General features: G+C 36.8%; 2 protein-coding genes across 2 annotated transcripts in view; both read right to left on the bottom strand.

Annotated features, from left to right (window-relative positions):
• The window catches only part of LOC132325101 (LIM zinc-binding domain-containing Nebulette), a 246,884-nt gene that overhangs the window by 63,551 nt on the left and 163,260 nt on the right, over window positions 1-20,073 (bottom strand). The window lies entirely within an intron of this gene.
• Window positions 1-20,073, bottom strand: part of LOC132325094 (nebulette-like) — a 76,405-nt gene that overhangs the window by 28,498 nt on the left and 27,834 nt on the right. The window contains exons 6-10 of the mRNA XM_059841986.1: window positions 18,647-18,751; window positions 16,428-16,538; window positions 9,999-10,109; window positions 2,192-2,293; window positions 482-583 (exon numbers count right to left, since the gene is read on the bottom strand). Of these exons, the coding sequence (XP_059697969.1) occupies window positions 482-583; window positions 2,192-2,293; window positions 9,999-10,109; window positions 16,428-16,538; window positions 18,647-18,751 (531 nt within the window). The remainder of the gene's footprint in view (window positions 1-481; window positions 584-2,191; window positions 2,294-9,998; window positions 10,110-16,427; window positions 16,539-18,646; window positions 18,752-20,073) is intronic.

Here is a 20,073-nt window from a genome sequence, read left to right as displayed (position 1 = left end):
TTAATATATAACAGTAGTACATAAAAGGTTCAGTTTCAGGGGGAAGGAAGGCGGGTGGTTTACATGTCAGGCCAAATTCAGCTCCCATTACTCACATTAGCAAGCAGCTACACAAAAGACCTCAGTTACTTCAGTGGGATTAATCACAGGGTAAGGTTCCACTCAAATTGAATGAGGAGCAAAATTTGCCTCTAAATTACATACAGCTAATATATTAGAAATCCTAGAAAATCCGTATAAATATACACCATCTCCACAAGAGACAAGTTGTAGTCCAAGATCATCGTATTTTTGCTTCAAAATGTGCATTTGGTTTCCTAAGAATCCAAAATTTACCAGTCATTGCAATGCTAAATGAAAAGTTTGAGAACATAATCTTCAAGTCCATTAGAGATAATTATCTAAAAATCTAAGTATTTCTTTACATTACTAGGAATGAGATATTTGGATTAAATCATTGTAAAATGATGGAGAATCTTACTTGGCTTAAAAGTTTTGAAACTCCTTTAGCATGTTCAAAATCAGGTCTTCCAAGCACAGCAGACTCCTTATTCAGCTCTCCCTTTCCTTTCCTGTACTTCGCCTTAAAAATAAAAAAAAAAAAGGGGGGGGGGGGGGGGGGGCGGGGGGATATGAATCTCTACTAAATTGTTTGGGTTTGTTTTATCAAGAGAAATGTAAGCATTAAAGCTAGTAGAAAAAGTCTCACATCATGGTCTGCAGTGACACTACTGTTCTAATCAGCTCTGAATAAAGCCCTTCTCAGGGTTCATCTCCTTAACAATATAATATTTATTAATTGGAAAACACAATGTGCAGCATTCACAAAATTCAATTTTAACCAAATGCACAGCTTAAGCCAGAGAAATACTGTCCTCCCGATCAAGGCAGAATGAGTCACAGTGGCTCAGCATTTCTTATGACAGGGTCTACAGTTAACACAAGATGATTTGCAGCAGCTGAAAGTACTCTTGAAATAATACTAGTCTGAGGGGCAACTTTTTTGAACTGTAAGGTCAAATTCCACCCTCAGTTTTAGCACTGGGGTCTTGCTGGATGTCAGTGAGACTGCGCTGGTGTCACAGAGCTGAATTAGTCCCGCAAGGTTAATGTTACCTGATCTCTCCAGCTGAACTGCCTCCCATGCAAACTGCTGCAATTTTTCCCCAGAATGCATTAGAAAAAAACACAGATGAATCAACAATCGGTGCTTTGCACTGCCACAATCTAAATTACCCATTGCCTAAAACAGGCTTCTTGCATTACTCAAGCACTGTGAATCAGCAAGGACACGTCATAAGAATAGACTGGAAGAAATAAAAGTCCCAAAGTCACTCTAATTCTAAAAGCACTTGAACAGCAATCAGTAAATTTGCATGCTGAGCATAACATGTAGTAGAAGTTAGTGGTTTTCAAAAATCTTGAATATTGAAAGTGGAATTTCAATCTCTTACATCTGTCTCTCCGAATGTGTCTAGTCAGTCTCACGTTTAATTAACTACTTAAAAACTTGTCTCATGGCTTTAAGTATATATATGGTTTGACTTGTCTACAATAAAATACTGAACTGCATCACACACTGCTGCTTCTTAAACTGCTCCTTCACCTGTCTGTTAGCCAAGGTCACAGTGGAAGGGCAAAGAATTTGAGAGGGGAGTTCAGGGAGAAGAACCCCCATGAAAGAAGCAGCATCTGCACAGCTCTTGGAAGGACAGCAGGGAATTACATTTTCCTGTCACTGCTGGATGAGATGGGAAAAGGAAGGGGTATCCTGGGATGCCAGTTTCTCTCATATCAAAGTAAAAAAAGGTTTGGGATGTCTTCTGAAGTGCAGTATAGTATACAAGCAAATGACTTATCTTGAGAATGGTTATCACGAATAAAGCTGAAACATAACCAACTTTAGCAATTTTCATGTTGTCCTTACATCAATTATCAATAATTGCAAAGATCATACTGTCAACATCTAAAAAGGAGAAACCCATAGCTTTCTAGCCTGCCAGGCAAGATTGGTTTGTTTTGGTTATGTTTGGATTTCTTCTAATCAAATCTCCCTAGCAGATTTGGGGGGTGCAGGTTTTCTGTTCAAAACATCTGAGAATTCCAGTAGCATTCTAAAAAAATCTGATCAAAATTGGAATAAAAAAATTGCATGTCTAAAAAGTAGAAAGAGAGTAAAAGGAGAACATACATCACTTATTATCTTTGTTATCTCAGTTGCCTTCTTTATGTCTGGTCTGTTCAGCACTTCAGTGTACCTATGAGTATCTTGCACATCCTTCTTATAGGATACCTGTCAAAGAAAACATAGTTTTGTTTAAAATAAACAGTAAGTTTGAATTCTATAAATAAGCTTTAAATGACTGGTCAAATCAGACATCAAACTAAATAGAACTCCACCTAATTTATTCCAACAGAGTTCTGCTTGACAGGGATTTTAAGGTAAGACCCACACACAAGGTAACACGATAAGGAAGAAATTCAGAAGCATAAAATACAATTTGAAAAAGAAAAATGGTTTTGCTTAGAAGCACAGTGGAAAATTAAAAGCATTGCAAAGACACAAATATTAGGTTTTACCATAAAATTTCAGAGGACTTTTAAGAGTATAGTTTTTTTTTCCTATGTTGCACCCGTTTTTAATATAAACTAGCTCCTCCTCTGATACTGAGTACTGCAGCTTAGCAGATTGCAGCTACACTGAAGAGAAACTGTAATTCTATCACAGTGAGCTTCTTTCTCAGTACAAGACAGACATGTAGCTTGTATGTAATTCAGTGATACAACTCCACCTCAGCATCCCCACAACGCCACTTACTTGCTCCTTTGCACAATCATGGGAACAAGAAGGCTGAGTGTTCCAGCATGTTGAGTACACAACTGACTCTTTCTGTTTGGGCAAAAGCCACTCCCATAATGAATGGGTTCAGAAACCTTTGGCCAGAAGGCTCAAGCACAGATAGGAGAGTCCAAACATTCTCCGTTTAGCAAAGCAATCACAGGAGCAGCATAGACCTCAGGGACATTATAGAGCTCCATAAGTTATCCTGCTTTTCCCTCGTCTAGGTTTGTCAGCTTTTTCCTGCTCTAGCACATGTGCCAATCTAAGCCAATTTCCAAGGGCTGTCTTACTGAATTATTCTTAATGACATTCTGTCCCTGGTATTCGAAAGTGTCTGACAAATAGAAGTTTCAGGCAGAAGTTGGAGAACATAAAGTTTAGAAGAAATAGAAAGTAAATAATATTTCATCCTTCACTGGGAAATCTTTCAGATTTTCTTTTGTTGCTTCACAAAGTTAATCAATCTCTCAAGATAGTATTTTACCAGCAAGAAAGTTCTCAGCTTCAAGTTTCTTATTATAACCTCTGCTCCTATTTCCAATGTAAAGTTTCTGGGTACTCTGGGTACAATGCAACAAACTCATAAACTGAAGCAGTTAGTGACAAATATACTTCATAGAAATGGTATTGCAAAAAGAAAAGGAAAAAAATTTACTTTTTGGCAAATATTTTACATGCAACAGGAAAGTAATTTTGTGTCCATATGGCTTCAGCTAAGCAGACAAGCTAAACAGGCTTCACTGTTGGCTGCCTGCCCACAAATAGATCTTATAATTTTTCATCTGCCGTGACACACAAGTGTAATCACTAATAAAAGAAACAAATAAATAGGTTTGATGCATTCAGCCCAAATCATCACATACATACAAAACAAAAGTTGATTCTTTCAGCTGGTGTAAACCACTGGAACTTTTGTTTTAGTTATGTTTAGATTTTCTCTAATTTTTAAGAAACTAGAGGTAGAGAGAAGCATTTGCAATTCAGGACTTTACATGAATTTAGTTAATTATATGCTGTTCATCCTAATGACCACATAAGGTGAGGTGAAAACCACAAAGGCAGCAGAAACAGGTTTCTGAATAGCACCCTATGATCCATGTAAATTGCAAATTAAGGGCCAGCATATGTGCTCAAAATAGAAATTAGGAATGTAGTGAATTTAACATCAGAGAATCAAGAACGGTGGTGATAAAGTTGAGGAAATGTGGTCACTTATTGCTCCCAAATGACATGATCATATAGTACATGAAATAATGGATGATTGTGGTTAATTTCGGGGAAAGGAAGGGGGGGAGAAATAAGACAGTGACAGTCCTTTATATTTCACCATTTCCAATTATATTAGATGCAAGGCCAATTGCTATATCTTTCCCTGAGTGAATTATTATTCTTCCTGCACCTAAACCAGTATACCTATTACTTATGTCTGAGGGAAAGTCATCTAGCATTTTACAAATGTCTGCAATATATATTTGCTCCATTCTGCAGCTTGTCATACTCCAGTGAGAATAAAAATGTTATGCAGCAGAACAGTAGTTTGTCAGAGGTAGGCCAAAGAAAGAAAAAATATGTTTCCCATTTCCTGAATAACCTCAATCCCTGGATGCTGACCCTCTCCCATTGGGACACTCTGCTGGCCTCTATTACACAGCTGCTCTTCTGTTCCATCTAGTGATTTTTTTTTTTTAATAGTGCTATGTTAGAACAGTAAAACCAGAGCTATTCTGAGAGAGCAGGGGAACAGATGTAGACAGGGCAAAGCAACCAGCTTGGTGTGTGCACCCATGGGCATCAGAAGATGGAAAGTGAAGAAGCCCATGAGGGGGGAAAAGCACCAAAAGAAAGGAAACAGCAGAAGCACCCAGAGAAGGAGCCATAATTTGTCCTGAGCTGGTTCAGCCAAGAGGCTCATACCCTGACTGGAATTTCCAGGCATTACACAATGTCCTTACTCAAACTTCATTTCAAAGGGTTACTCAGGCTCTACCAAAGAAACAATCAGCAAAGGCTCAAGAATTGCTCCACTTCACGAGGACCAAAGTATACAAAAAAATTGTTCCAGCTGACTTTGCATAGGAAAAGTACCTGAGATAACAATTTCAGAGTAGCAGTGAAAGACCTAGATGGAGAATTATGGCCAACCAGTGGGAAATGCAAGTGAGGAAGAAGGAGCAACTAAAAGGGAAAAAAAAAATGTACCATCTTCAGTTTTGAAGCTGAAAACAGTAAATTACAGACACCAACTAAATTTAAAGTGGGTTTCTACCCAGTTTGAAATTACAATAAAAAGTGGTTACATTGTTGAATATTATCGTGAAGCAATAATTGGAAAAAATCATTCCTCATCTTTAATCCCAAATGTGATTACATACTCACATACTCAAACGTGAATTGCAACTGGTTTTTGCAAAGCATGGAGAATATTCATGGCCTGCTCATAATTACTAGACTGATTTTAATAGGCCAAACCTTGAGCTCTTAAAAAATGCATAAGGTCCACTGAGGATAGACATGCTGATCTAGTTACTCCAGCAGGGTCTGCAAGATGCTTCACCTTACATGATTACCAGTGGAATGCACTTCAGTGCCATAAAGTAAACAGATTTCTAACAACGCTGCAAAGCATCTCAGACTGTCAATCAACAAACAGAAACTTCTACATGGTGAGCCAAGCAAACCTGGGTTTAAGAGATTCAGACCTTTCTTGAAATCTTTTATCTTCTCATTTATTCCAACACCAAACAAGTCCAAACAATACATGATAAATCACTCAAATGCACACAAGCAGCTATGAACACATTTTGCCCTCTTAAGGATTCGGCAAGAAGTTGGGCACACCGGTCTGCACAAGAATTTGTCTCTAATTGTTTATCCCTGATTAGCATTTTCTAAGAGCTGTTAAGTCCACTAACTAATGGCCTGTCAGCTGTGTCTCTGCCCTCTTTCCTCTCATCTACACTTCGGGGTCCATCAACACTAAGAAAATGACTAGCTGGTGACAATCATCATTGGCAACAGCTTTTCTAATTCCTGCTCAAATGATGTTGAAAACTGTTTTCCGGCTTGTGTAAAAGAGACAAACACATTTCTGGCCCATTACAGACTGATGCAGTCATCCTTTCCAGTAATGGGCCTTAAAATTGATTGGTCCCAATTACACCAGAAGTAAACATCATTTTCAGCACCAGTTGGAAGTGGTCCAGGGGGACCTGACGTTGACAACCACTGTCAGCAGAAAGTTTGTCAATGAATGGTGATTTTTGTAACACAGATACTGAACAGAGAGACAGGAGAACCCTGAATTTACCATGATCTGCACCAAAACAAACATTAACATTTGGGTATGTTACTGATGGTGTTTAAGCACATCCACTTTAAGATCTGCTGATTTGGTCTTATCAGAAAGAATGTACTTTTTTTGTGTCAACTGTGACTGCATTATACCCTGAAAATGAAAAACAACTTACTCCTAAGACAATACAGACATCTTAAATATTCAAATTTAGATGGTGAGTGAAACATAAAAATTATTATTGCTGACCTCAGGTGGAGTGGAAAGTGTATACATCAGAAGTCTGCCCAGCTGTCAACTAATATTTCTAAAAAAGCACTCTTTGTAGATAAGAGAAAAGATACCAGGGCTTTAAAATCAGGCGTGCAAACTGCCTTTTAAATGTCCATAGATGAGTGTGCTGCCATTTTCTTATTTGTAAAATCAGAAGATCACTTATCCTTATTTCACACCATGTAATGTTGTGAGGAGAATCAGTCATTTTAATGAAGAACATTTAAACTGCTGTACAAATATTAACATTGTTTTCCTATTCAAAATGGATGGACCAGGTCATGGAACAGACAAAATTGTGATGCACAGCTTTGAGTATCTTCATCAAATGCTATGTGCAGTTTCCACATGGACCCAACATAGCAAATGGTTTCTCTGCTTTAGAAATGTAGTTGTCATGTCATTTCACCATTCAACTACATCCTTCCATTCACATGATACTCAGATACACATAAAGCAAAAATGTGACATGACATTGTTTTAAGACCACCACTTAGTTTTGGTCCCAAGTTTGGAAACTTCCAGATGAGTTAACTGATCAGCTCAGCACAGACAAAGTAGGCTGATGGTCCCTACTTCGCTCTTCTGAAAATGACTTTGTGTGCCAAAGTCACGTCACTAACATTCACTTCACAAAATACAAACACAATTTATAGAGAAAAGTACTCTGGTTTGGAAAAACATCCTTCCCTGCAAGCATTATGTAGTATTTCAGTTCTTTTTAAAGTATATTTCCTGTCATTAGAAAAGTTACTTCTGTTCATTTGAGAGCAATTTTCTTCAGTCTAAGTATAAAAAAGACAAAATTTATTTTATTAGACATGATTACATTGTTCAGGAGTTTTTACAGCATTTCCCTGTTACCCAGTTTCTGCCCAAACATATTAATGGTGCCTATTACATGCCCAGAATGTTAATGATATTCAAAGTGGTGTGAAGGCCTACAGCACATGACAGTTTCAAAATGTCAGCATAAATGTATGGTGAGCTGAATACAGTTTTAATTCTTAAAGGAAATTGCACATTTCACAGAGTTGAGTACAAATGTCAGCTTTATTTAAAGGCTGAGTAAATAGTCTTAAACACATCCTAATCCTCTTAGATGCAAACCCTCCATGTAAAGGTTGAATTGAGTTGGCAGAGCATTGTAGGTAAACATGCATTCTGCTCCCACAGGTAAACTGTGCTGAATGGTGGATAAAAGAGCTTCGACCTTCTACCTGTCCAGTAGTTTCCCTTCTTTTTCTCTGCACTTTCAAAGCTGTGATTACACAGATACCCTGAAATGGTTTGGAAAGACAAATGCTCCATATTTGGAATGCTTGCTGTTCCATGTTCTGACTCCGAGATGAAAACTCACATGGTTCTTAATTAAACCTGTACTTACAAAAGAAGAAAGTCTCAGCTATTCACCATGATGCTCAAATATTACCCACAAGAGATGTGTGCTTCTGCTGAGCAATAACCAGATTTACATAACTTGCTCCTTTATGTGCGATAGGTATTGTGCTGCAGCTACTCATGAGCAAGCAGAAAGAATCTGTTCTTCAACACATTAAACTAACTGGTTAGAGTTTTGTGTTGCATTTGGATGACTTATTTGATTTTTTGAAGTTTGCTCAGGCTGAAAATAATTTCCCTCATATTTTTTTCATTATTTCTAACATGCTGTTAAAAGTTCTCATTTATCAAAACATCCTTCCCTCCCATGTTTTCCTTCATTTCCTTTTCTTTTTTTTTTTTTTTTGCTTGTTTTAAGGGTGAAAGATGAAACAACTGAATTTCATTTATCCTCACATCTGTAACCTGCTCTCCTTAATTCTATTAGCAGGTGATATACAGCTGTAGAAGGGGAATAGGTTTTGCACTAGCATACTAACCCTCAAATTATGATGAATTTGCTACAGGAAGTTGTCTCATATTCCTCCTAGTCCCCTCTCTGAGAGGGATTCACATCTCTCTTTCCAGCATTATTTCCTTTTCTAGTAGTTCACCATCATTCCTACTGCTAGGTAAATAAAAAACCTCTTGCTTCTGGGGAAAGGCACTCACATTCCCAGCTCCTAGGCTCTGTCGGTGTGACACCCTGATGCTTCCAACAGCAGAAATGGACAGTGTTTGACAGGAAGAGGGAATTCTGTAATCAAGGCAGGCTGCAAATTACTGCTGGGAATTCCACTGCAGGTATCTCCCAGCAGAAGAAAAAATTATTCTTCAAACATAATGCTTCCCTGAAGTTTTCCAGCAGCCTTTTAATCAACAGCCAGCTGTCAAGATTCTGCACACAGACATACATCTAGCACTGACATTTAGTTTTCAGCCCACATAACCTTAGAGTGTTTGTTGCACTGTTAGTAGGAGAAGATGGGGTAAATTTAAGATAATTTGAAATGAACACCCAAGCTATGTTTTCTACATTGTTAGCTCCAAACAATGGCGCTAACAATGTAGAAAACATTCACTAAACAACAAAATAAATATCTCATTTATCTAACAAAATGTGTTGTAAAATGCCATGCCTACCTCAATTGATTTGGTTACCTAAACAAGAATGGAACTGGATCATAACTTTTAAGGTTACACATCAGCTGTTCTTAAAAAGCTTTGTGTACCCCTTAAAATGTCATCACTATTTTAACCAATCTTCTCCTAAAATTTATTTTTCGCACAAGTAAGCTTTTACAAAACCTAAAACTAACAAATTTTTCTTCAAGGTTGTGTCTGTATCATTCAAGATTCTAATCTGGGCAGCATTTCTGCCTCAAGCAATGATGCATTGAGCTAGTATTTACTAGCTTGACCATGAAATCAAACCTGACCTGATTCTAATAGGAAGTATAAATACCAGAAATATAAGAAATATAATTTGGCTTTTATATTGTGGAAGCCTTCAGAACTTCAAGAAGCTAACAAGGAGCTGAAAAAAAAAAAGCTTTCAAAATATTGCTAAGTACTCTTAATTATTTAAGTTATCTAAATAAAACTATAAGTACAAATACTTTGGTCAAATGGTATAAACCAGCACAGGCATCAAACTGAACACTACAGCTCAAATTCTGTAAAATAAGTAATTTATTAGTCTATTAAATTCTTTGGAAAATTCACTGGATACATATTCAGGAGATAGGAACAAACTTATTCATATATATGAAAGTGTGCAAGAGCAGGGCAGAAACAGCTCCCTTGTCTCCTCTACGCAGCACCCCTGAAGAACTACCCAAGTACTGGCAGAAGGAGACACTGAAACAACACTGGTGTTCATTTTAACAAAGAACTTTATGCACTTCAAAAGTAACTACAAGTGAATTCAGAAAACCTGTGCCTGCAATTTTATTCCAAAGTGACAGCACTTAGTTACTATTGATAAACAGTAACTATCATTTTCCACTGCATTCAGAATAAAATGCACATACTGTTGCTCACAGCACATTATACACACACCATGTCCTAAATTACTTCAGAGCAAATAATTTATAAAAAATAGCAACTAAGGAAATATGGAAATATTCCATGCCCAATTCATTTCAGTAAGCTGTAACAGATGTATCTACCCAAAACAAGCACCCTCATTTCAGATGGGAGAGTACTTACATCACTCTGGTGTTTACTGACTTCCATGGCATGTTTAACATCTGGAGGTTCCCTCATACGTGCATAGTCTGAAAATCCTTTCTCAGCATCATGTTTTTGTTTATAGAGAACCTGAAAAGAGCAACATTATACTTTTGTGACCTGAGAAAAGCAGGTAAAATAACATGAGCTAGGTTAAATCTAGTGGCGTAGTCTACCTGTATTCAGGAAGAAACCTAATAAATAATTTAAATCTTTCATGGGTCCAGAACACTGAAATGAGAGCAGCTTCCACCCAAAACACAGACATATGAGGCACAGTCAGCAGTGAGATTTCTCTGCATATGTTATTGCAACAGATGCATGAGTAGACAGGGAAAGAAATAGTAAAACACAAACACAGAAAATTAAGCTTAACAAGGTGAGAAACCAGCCCAGGGAAAACATAATCAAAAGCCACATTTTTTTTTAAACACACTTGAAGCAATCAGCTATATAATTACTCTCCATTTTCAGAGAAAAAAGTATTTCATGCATTTGTCATAAACAAACAGTTTTACTGTTTATTATATACTCATTGCCCAAAGTTCTATTTCTTCCACTGTTGGGAAACAACCAGCACAATGTGCATTTTGACTTAGCCCCAGGTTCACAAAGAAAAATAATATTTACATTCAATTGTCATCATGGTAAATGAAAATGGAACTGAATTGTGAATTTATAAACACCTTTACTTTTATAATAGAAATGGAACTCACTGTTGGGCATTCATCCATCTTTCACTGTACTGTGTTACACTGACAAACACACACTCACATACTACAACTGCCTGAAAAGCTGATCTTACACTTATCCTTGTCAGAAGCTCTTAGGCTGATAATAAAGAAAATTCACCAGGTTTTGATGCCTAAAAAGTAGCAAGCATCAAGAAAATTCATTCTCTAACAGCTCTCATGAGAAAGCATTAAAATAATCCATAAGAAAACAGTAAGTATCAAATAAGATAGAAAGCTGATTAGGAGGAGAAGGATTGACACAAAAACCCATGATAGCAATAAAAGAATACTGTGAAAGTTTTGAGATGGAAACTCTCAGCTACAGAGATTCAGACTCTTTTAGGACAGGATACTAGAATTGTGAGAAAATGCTGTATCTGTTTTTGTTTAAAGCAAGATTTCATCTGAGTTACAGAGTAGTGTGCCCAAAGCAATATGTTAGTATCTGCCCTGACTATCTCAGATTACAAAATGATATACAGGCTGAGACATTAAGACAAGAAGGGGGGAAGGGTATTTTTTCACTGCTATTATGTGAACAAAAGTATCAAATCAGGAACCTTAAAATGTGCCACCTCCTTATCCAGTCTAACACAATCAGCCCTCTTCCAGCAGGAACAAACACGACTGACAGTGAAACAAAGAGTCCATAACTTGCCTACACTGGTTACGTCTTGCAAATGGAAAAGCACATAATCTTTAACACAACTGAAGCACCACCAACAAATGATTCCCCACAAAATTGGAACTACTATACAAACATATGCCACAAAAACTCTTTTGCTAATTCTCCTTGCTTACACTGTCACTTCTAAGATGTTCCCCACTTAATGGCATTATGAACAGAAGACCCATATGGTTACTTCCAAAATCCACTAATTTACAGATATTTTATTACATTGCCATTTTGCTGGTTCAACAGCTCTTTTTTTCCCTTGGTGAATGGGCTGTGTAACCAAGATATGAAAACACAGTAACACATCAACTCTCAGCATGAGAAATTTAGCAGAAATTACAAGTATCCGCTGTCTTGGGAAAGGATGACCATTTCTTCAGCTTAATGTAGCAATATTTCACTTGCTTTGGCATCTGTTCTTCCTATCTTTTCCCATTATTTTCATTAACTCACTGGAGTAGTCTTGTTGCAATCCTAGGCTAGGAGGGGTTCAATGGCTGTCTAGTTTAGTTTGGGACAGTTTACTGCAGAACTATTCCTAGATTTGTAAATCGCTTCCAAGGAAGCATGAAAAAATATCTATCATTATTTCATCAACATTCTTAGTAACATTATTTTATAGGTTAGTATGCATACATTTATTTCCCAACTCATGTTGATTTTCAAGTTTTACCTAAACTGAATTTCCTTAATCAAATCTACATATGAAACTACTCTACACAGAGACCAAGCATTATAGGTCACTGACATAACCTTTACCCTGTACTGGTGCCATTTATTAACTTGAGAAATACAAGGCAATTATTTAAGTAGGTATGACTTCAGATTGAACCAATTTGTAAGTACTCATTTTTTATTTTTCTTCTCTCTTTACACCAGTGTGTCAATAGGAAGCTGCATTAAGGAAGGTTTTGTGTTCTTTTAACCCAGCTCTGACTGACCCCCTGTTTTGGCATACATTAAACACATTACATTTTTATTTTTATTTCTATTTATAGTCAGTAAGGTGTGCTCTGAACTTAAAATCCACAAAGCAGGATTTCATAAAAGGAAACATTCAAGAACACCAAAAACAACACTTTAATCTCCATATAGAGAATTAGATTATCCAATGTAATTGTGTAAAACAGAACTATAGAAGTCCAGAAGACTAATACCTGCCATCATAAAAGAGAGGAAATATTGAATATGACATTTCCTACAATAAAAAAAATAAAATTACATAAAACAATTTGATAATGTGTAATATGATTGGAAATGATGCAATAAACAACAAAATTTTTATTGTGGTAAAAATAAACCTCTGAAACTTTCTCTGGAAGTTGAAAACATTGCTTAAGATTCTCTTGTTTCATCACCTTTATAAAGAAACAGAAAATACTGTTCAACATTGACTCTTTGAGATATTGCCCTGTGCAAAGTAGAAAATTAAACTGCCTTCAGTTTGCTTTAGATTATCCCTTTTAGATAAGAAGAAAAACAATGCAATCACTTCTTACAGCAAAAATAAAGTGATGAAAAAAGTGATGAAGTGCTTACTTTTTTTCAACATTGTTTCCCCCAAGCAATTTTAAATACCTTTATCATTGTTTGTGACACCTTACTGAGAAAAACGCTGTTTTACATAAGGAAGTATTTAGCATACTGATCTTCAGACAAGAAAAAGATTTGGCACAGTGCTGGCAATGATCAGAAATTTTCCTTCAGCAATATATTCCACAGGAATATTGCAATAAATTTCCCCAAAAATTTCAATTTCCTTTCAGAAAAATCAAAATGAAGGCTCCCGACCTAGACTGCTCTCATCAAATTTATTCTCTCACTGCAAAAAGCAGGGAAATTGATGAGAGCTCTGTAGCTGGTAAGGAGAGTGAGTGAAGTTATTCAGTGATGACAGGGGCAGGGGCTTCTCCTCTTTTTAGCTTTCCCTGGGGACAACTATGACAAAAGGGAGAGAGGGAGGAAATCTGGTTGTTCACTCTCAAGAAAGGCATTTAGAAGGCCACAGTCATATTTTCTGTGAAGAGGAAAAAAATTTAAATTATAAAAGCCACCCAAGTATTGGAACTGTAAAACTTCTTTTTCATTTTCCTGAAACATTTTTCCTATAAACAGCATTGGGATTTTTTTTTTTTTTTGCCAGTGTTGGACAGATGTCATTCTCTATGGGTATTTATTTCCTTCTTCATGCCAGTTCTACATAAAACACAAAAGAGTAAACATGGGTTTCATGCAAAAGACAGCAGGAAGTCTTGTTTCAGGCTTTCCTGAGTATCTTGAAGACAGAAGTGAGTATGATTCAGTACAGCCAGTCTGGGGAAGAGGCTCCACAGGAAGAGATCCACGTGTGTCAGGGTGCTATACTCTCCATTACAGCAAGATCCTTATGTCAGTGCTGACACTGCATGGCAAGACCCCTGAAGGAGGAGATCCTGGCTCAGCTGAAATCACTGACAACTGCCACAGGAGTTAAAGAATGCAAACCTGGTCACTGGTGGTGTTGCAGCCTGTTGGCTCTGAAGAGGACAGTGGAGGGAAGCTGTAGGTGGGGTATAACTCTGTGAGAAAAACAGGATATTTCCCCTAGTTGCCTCCAAGTTCCTAAATCATGTGTGTGATTTGAAATTGTCTATCAAATTACTAAACTGGGCTGGATAGAGGTAGGCTGAAGACAGGGCTGCGGGGCAGCAGCAGCACAGCAGCACCATTTCAGGGGCAAACTTTGCATCAGGGGAGAGCCCATTTGTGGGGGAAACACCTGTGTAAGGACATCTCTGCCAGAGGCACCCAGCCTGTGCTAGCACCAGCTCTGGGGCAAGTCAGGGGCTCTCTTTCTTCCCCACCATGATCCTCTACTCCCAAAGCACCTGCTTGGCATATGAGGCTGTGGATCCTGCCAAGAACACGGCACCACAGAGCAAGGAGAGTCCTGCTCTAGCTGCCCCCAAAAGCATTCCAGCCCAGCATTGCATCCAAGGAGCATGAAAAGGGAGTCAAGGGTGTAAATTTGGTCAAGTATGGGTAGGGAGGACACACTCATATTTTCCACCTCTTGGGAAATCAGCACCTATTTTAAAATCAGATTACTATAACTCAGAAACAGACTGCAGTTCTGTGTTTGCAGCAGCCTTTTTGGAGCAGAGCTGGAGCAATGGCCAGCTGGTGCTGTTCTCTCTACTTCCTATGGAATATCTGTAGTCTCTTCCTGAAGTGATGACCTGCAAATTCACAATGCCAGCTAGACAGATGCAGCAGAAACCCCCTCTGCCATGTCCTGACCCAGATGAAATCTGAAATCCTTGTATTAGCTACTTAGGTACTGCAGTGATAGGCACAATATGGATTAGATTTGAATACTGTGGAGAAGATTTTTCACTAGAAAATCCCCTGAGAGCTCTCTCAAAGTAGCATTAAATTCAGGTCCATTGCAGCAGTAAACCACAAGTTGGAAAAATGTGTCAGCGTATCTTTAAGTTTTATGGTATATTATGATTTATAATGCATCTGCTCCTAAGGGGATAGTATGAATTTTGTGGGAAAAATTTCTGCTTAAATATAACTCAGCCTATATGCATATTTTTTTCTCTAGAACTGTTGGATGATTGAAGAAAGCCTTCAAAAACTACCAAATAAAAATGTCAGTCTTTTCCTTAAAAGGGTTTTTTTATGAACCAATAGTTTCATATTTAGTTTCAGTTATTTATCTTTTCTGCCACATCACCAATGTTAATTAACGTCATTTGGGTAAACTAATGTAGATTGCAATAATTTGGAATTAATTTGGGAGTAAATCTGTAGCAAAATAGTTAACTAATGTTTTATAAATCAAGCTAATGGCTTAAAAATATTATACAAGTTTCATTCACAATTTATTTTTACTATAATTCCTCTAATCACTCACTCTACAATGAAATGTCACATTAATGTCATTTCAGCTACTGTGGTGCTTTAACTAGTGTATATATGTTCCTTTTCAAATTCTGAAAACTAAAATATGTGTTATTGTATTTGCTTAATATAGCCTTGATTAACATAATGTTTTATATCAAAACATTTCTCCACAAACTGTCCTGAAATTTTAGTCCAATTTCTTTTTATGAATATTTTCCTTTGTCTGAAAAAGTGTCACTGCATTACAGGAATGCATATTGAGATACAATCAATATTATGGATTTAGAAGCATGTTCCCTTCACACACTGGATGTTTTAAACCATATGTAGTTGGTATCTTTAAGAGAGGAGAAAGCAAAAACACGAAAACCATGGAAAGGCTTGGTGGACAGAAAGCCATGACCATCTACTCGATGTAATTCTCATGAGTAACAATGAAAATCTGGAACCTCATTCATGTTACACATACTTAACATTCATCATTCCACTGAGGTCAGTGGAAGTGAAGGGTCACCTGCCTACTCTTAGGGTATTATATTTTTGAGTCCTTGATGGCAACTGAACCTGAATTTACCATTTTGCTGGCTGTTTACAAGCTTTACACTATATTCAATATACTTGATTTCATATTTTAATTGTATAAAATTTGTTGTAAGTAGTAGTATGCAGATCATCAGAAACACATTTGCTGCTACCACTAGGTGCCTTTAGAAGTCATTAAAGCAGTTTTGTTTTCTTTTACCTTCAGCATCAAATATTTTATATAGCTAATACAACACCCCACTGGGAAAAGTTATATAAGAGTCACCCATTCTATAAGGACCATGCAATGTCACTGAATTCAATAATTCCTTATTGTATTCACTGGATCAATGAATGCACTCCCAACTTTTAAATGCATATTTAATAAACATAAGTAAAATTGTCAACATTTTAAAAATGTGTAGCTTTTGAATTTAAGAAGTTATGGTGATAAACTCTGGATGATAAGCTCACCCAAATAAATCCAGCAGACGATCAAGTGTCCTTTCAAATATTTTGTTTAAAGTGTATTTATCCTGACACACAGTTAATCTAAAAATCATTTTTGCAATTCTAAAGTTGTACCTTGCTCTGTAGGTGCATTAATTCTTTTGCAAATACACTGTCAATTGTGGCTGGCATCTGCTGATAGAGAGAGCTGGAAAGGTCTTTCTTAGCAGCTCCTTTATATTTCACCTAGAGGGCAGAAAAAGGTGACATAAAAAGCAAAAATGAAGATACTAGAAAAAATAAGTAGTATGTTTACTGTAAGTAAAATGGCATAGACAGAACAGGAAAAATTTCATTTACTATCACTAACTCTCTAGCAAAAACATCTTTAAATAATACTTTATGAGGATGTACCTAATTCACAAAGCAATGCAAAATATTTACTAATTAAATTCAATAATTTTGGTGCAAATACAAAATAAAATATGCAAGGCAGTTTCTTCTATCCTTTCTCAGCTCATGTTCAAATCCAAAAATTATTTTTTTTCTTTTCCAGAATCCTGAACAATGGAAGCAAATGAGAGGCAAACCATAAATATTTTACCAACTAATAAGCAGCAGCAATTAAATGTAGCTAGAAAGGGCAGGAACACTGAAGTTTGCCTGTCTGCCATAGTTTCTGTTTCATCTGTTCATATTACAGTCTCATTTTTAAATTACATTTTATTTATCCTGTGTTTCCTCCAGTATTCAGTACTGGCAGCTCCTCACGAAGAGGTTTTACAAGAGATACCAGAACCATAGCACAAAATGTGTGAGGCTTTTGCTTCAGATCAAAGTCTTCCAAACAATAAAACAATAATGGCAACACTGCCATGAAATTAATCATAAATTCCAAACACATTTTCATTATACTAATGTCACTAATTTACTGTGAAATATACAGTTCTTCATTAAAGGCCAATTCCCCAAATGCATTATACATTTACGTATCAGTAATTTGTTGTAATGTTTGTTGCCATTCCCCAAAACAGAGGGCTTGTTTTCACTGCAGTGGATGTGCTGTTAAGAATGTGTGTCCAAGATTTGGAAATACAGGTGATGGGACACTAGAGGTCAGTAATTTACAGGATAAACCATCCATCACATCACTGGCTTCAGGTAATGCTGCAATAAACAGGCAGCGTGCTCAAAAGAGTGGTAATATCAAACCTACAGGGTTTTAAATTTTAGAATATTTTTATATCTCTAAATCTTTGATTACTAATTAGCAGCAGATTCTCTGGAATCAGACAGATTAGATAAATACCCTCTATGTACTGTATTTCTGAAGACTACAACAGTCTGTCTCTCATAAAGTGCAATTACATCAGATTTACTTCCCTTGGGATATGCCACTCCTCAGAAAACAGGAAGATAAAGACAAGAAAAGTATTTATTAGATGCATTCATATTGAAAGCCACATAGCAAATTCTTGTGTATCAGAAAAAGAGTTTGGAATGTATATAAGTTATGTAACCCCAGTCCCAGTGATACTGGGACTTTTTATTACAATCATAAAAGTGGCATAAAAAAGGAGGCACCAAAATTTTAATTTTTTGAAGGGCCCTAGGGACAGACAAATCACTCAGAACCAGTGATTGCTAAACAAAGCTGCTGTCTCTCAGGTGAAACTTCTGCTGCTGTTCTTACCTGTGAAAAACAATCAGAGATGCAATCCTACAGCACCTTGTACCTGGGACATAAAGAGCTGGCAATAAATGCTCTCTGACACGTTGGAAGCTGTTGATCTGTCTTTGCCACCACAGCTGTGTGTGTGTGTGCACATGTCACAGGTATGCAGAGACAGACAGACAGAAATGCAAGTGCTAAGGCAACCCACAGATGACACTGACCTGATGTCTGCCCTAGCCCTCTTGCTGACGGAGGACAGGGATGATAACATGGAAACATTTTCCTTGTCTCCTTCTGTTTGATATCAGGCTGTGAAATCTCCACAGCAGGGAAATTTTGCACAGGTGTAATTTGCAAAGCTCATCACTGCAGAAAATGTAACATTCTTTTCCTATTCCTCAGTTTATCCACACATAAAATGGGATAGCTAGGACTTGCTCAGAACCATTAATAAAGTATCTTCAAATTCCAAAATAAAAGTGTCATGTAATTCCAAATTATTATTATTATTCACATTGCAGTATACACTAATTACAGCCTTTGAATTCACTTCAGCTTTAAACAGAATTATTATTTGAAATGAGCCATCCTTCCCCAGCTAAAAATCACAGTACTCAACTGAAAGAGTTTTCAGGAAGGATAAGAAGCGAAGAAAATTTTTCAGTCTCTTAGATCTTACCTCAGAAATAAAAGCACCAAGGCTTTTCACATGTTTTAGCTGCGGGGTGTCAGGTACAAATATGCACTTGCCTTTAGATTTTTTAAACTCTTCTTTATAGTGTATCTACAAAGAGAAGAAAAAGAAGTTTAATTGTTCTTAAAAACACACAGAGAAATGCAAACATTGGTTATTTTAATTTTTATTATTATTTTTATTATTATTTCATTTTACTCATGGATACTCTTCTGGGCAGCTTGCAAATACCTCCGGCTGGATCAAATTAAACCATAAAGGGAAGCTACGAGTTCTCACGCACATTACCAGGGCTATGTAAAAGTCACAGAACTCTTTAATAATATAGATGAAAAAGACAGGACTTTGCTCTACATCTAGAGCACATTTTCATGACAGTTGTAGATGCTTTAGTATCTCTAAAGAAACAAGAAACGAATAATTGATCTCCTTGATCTGTGGTCTCAAAGATAAAAATTGTTTAACTTCTAACACAGACCTAGCAAGCACAGAATCTGTATAACATCATCAAATGCCCCTCTATGAATCCAAGAGTTACATGAATAAATTCAGGAAGCCACTGCCAAACTATTGCCTCTAAAGCACCCAACAGTAATGACATTCAAGTAATTACAGAATTTCTTAAAGACCAAACAAATTTTGAATTGAGGCATTTTTAAAAATGTGTATGCACATAGAAAACCATGGGGGGGGGGGGGGGGGGGGGGGGAACCACCAGAACACTATTGGCAGATTTGGTAAAAAAACAAACAAACAAAAAAAAAAACCACACAAACCAAAACAAAAAAACCCACTTTTTTTTAAGCAACCAATATTTTTCTTACAGTGGGGCAAACTGTGAGCAGGTGTAATAATCACATGAGCGTTGCTAAAGTCAGAGTTATTGTTTGTATTAGCGAGACTGCAAGAAGGATAAAATCTATGGATATGGTTAACATGTAGGAACTTTCATTATATAAGAACTGCATGAAGAAAGATGGTGAATTATGATGAGATGGACTAAGTAAGTTTTAATGACAGACACTTTACATGGATAGCCTTAGATGTTTTCAGTGACATTTCTTCCTTTGTACAGAGAATTGTTTAGATCAATGCAAATTGAATTATTTAGTACTAAGCTTTCATGGTTATTATCTGCTACCATTTCTCTAACCTCATTTTCACATTCTGCCTAACAGCAGCTTGAATTTATGCACTCTAGACTTGCTGACAAGCACTGACAGAAGCAATATGAGCTGCATCTGAGCATTACAGAAATATGCAGACTTAATATCCTCTTTCTCTGAATCCTTAATGGATATCACAAGTTCTAGTGTGCATTCCTCTACAGGGACTTGGAAAACTTACAAGAAGGATGGCAGCTTACACAGAATCAGCTCCTGTGCTATCCAAGGCAAAGTTTGTGTTTACTG

The sequence above is a fragment of the Haemorhous mexicanus genome, chromosome 1 (assembly GCF_027477595.1).
Source record: "Haemorhous mexicanus isolate bHaeMex1 chromosome 1, bHaeMex1.pri, whole genome shotgun sequence".
Taxonomy (NCBI): domain Eukaryota; kingdom Metazoa; phylum Chordata; class Aves; order Passeriformes; family Fringillidae; genus Haemorhous; species Haemorhous mexicanus.
Note: the sequence above shows the minus strand (reverse complement) of the source record. Positions and strands in the feature narration are given on the sequence as shown.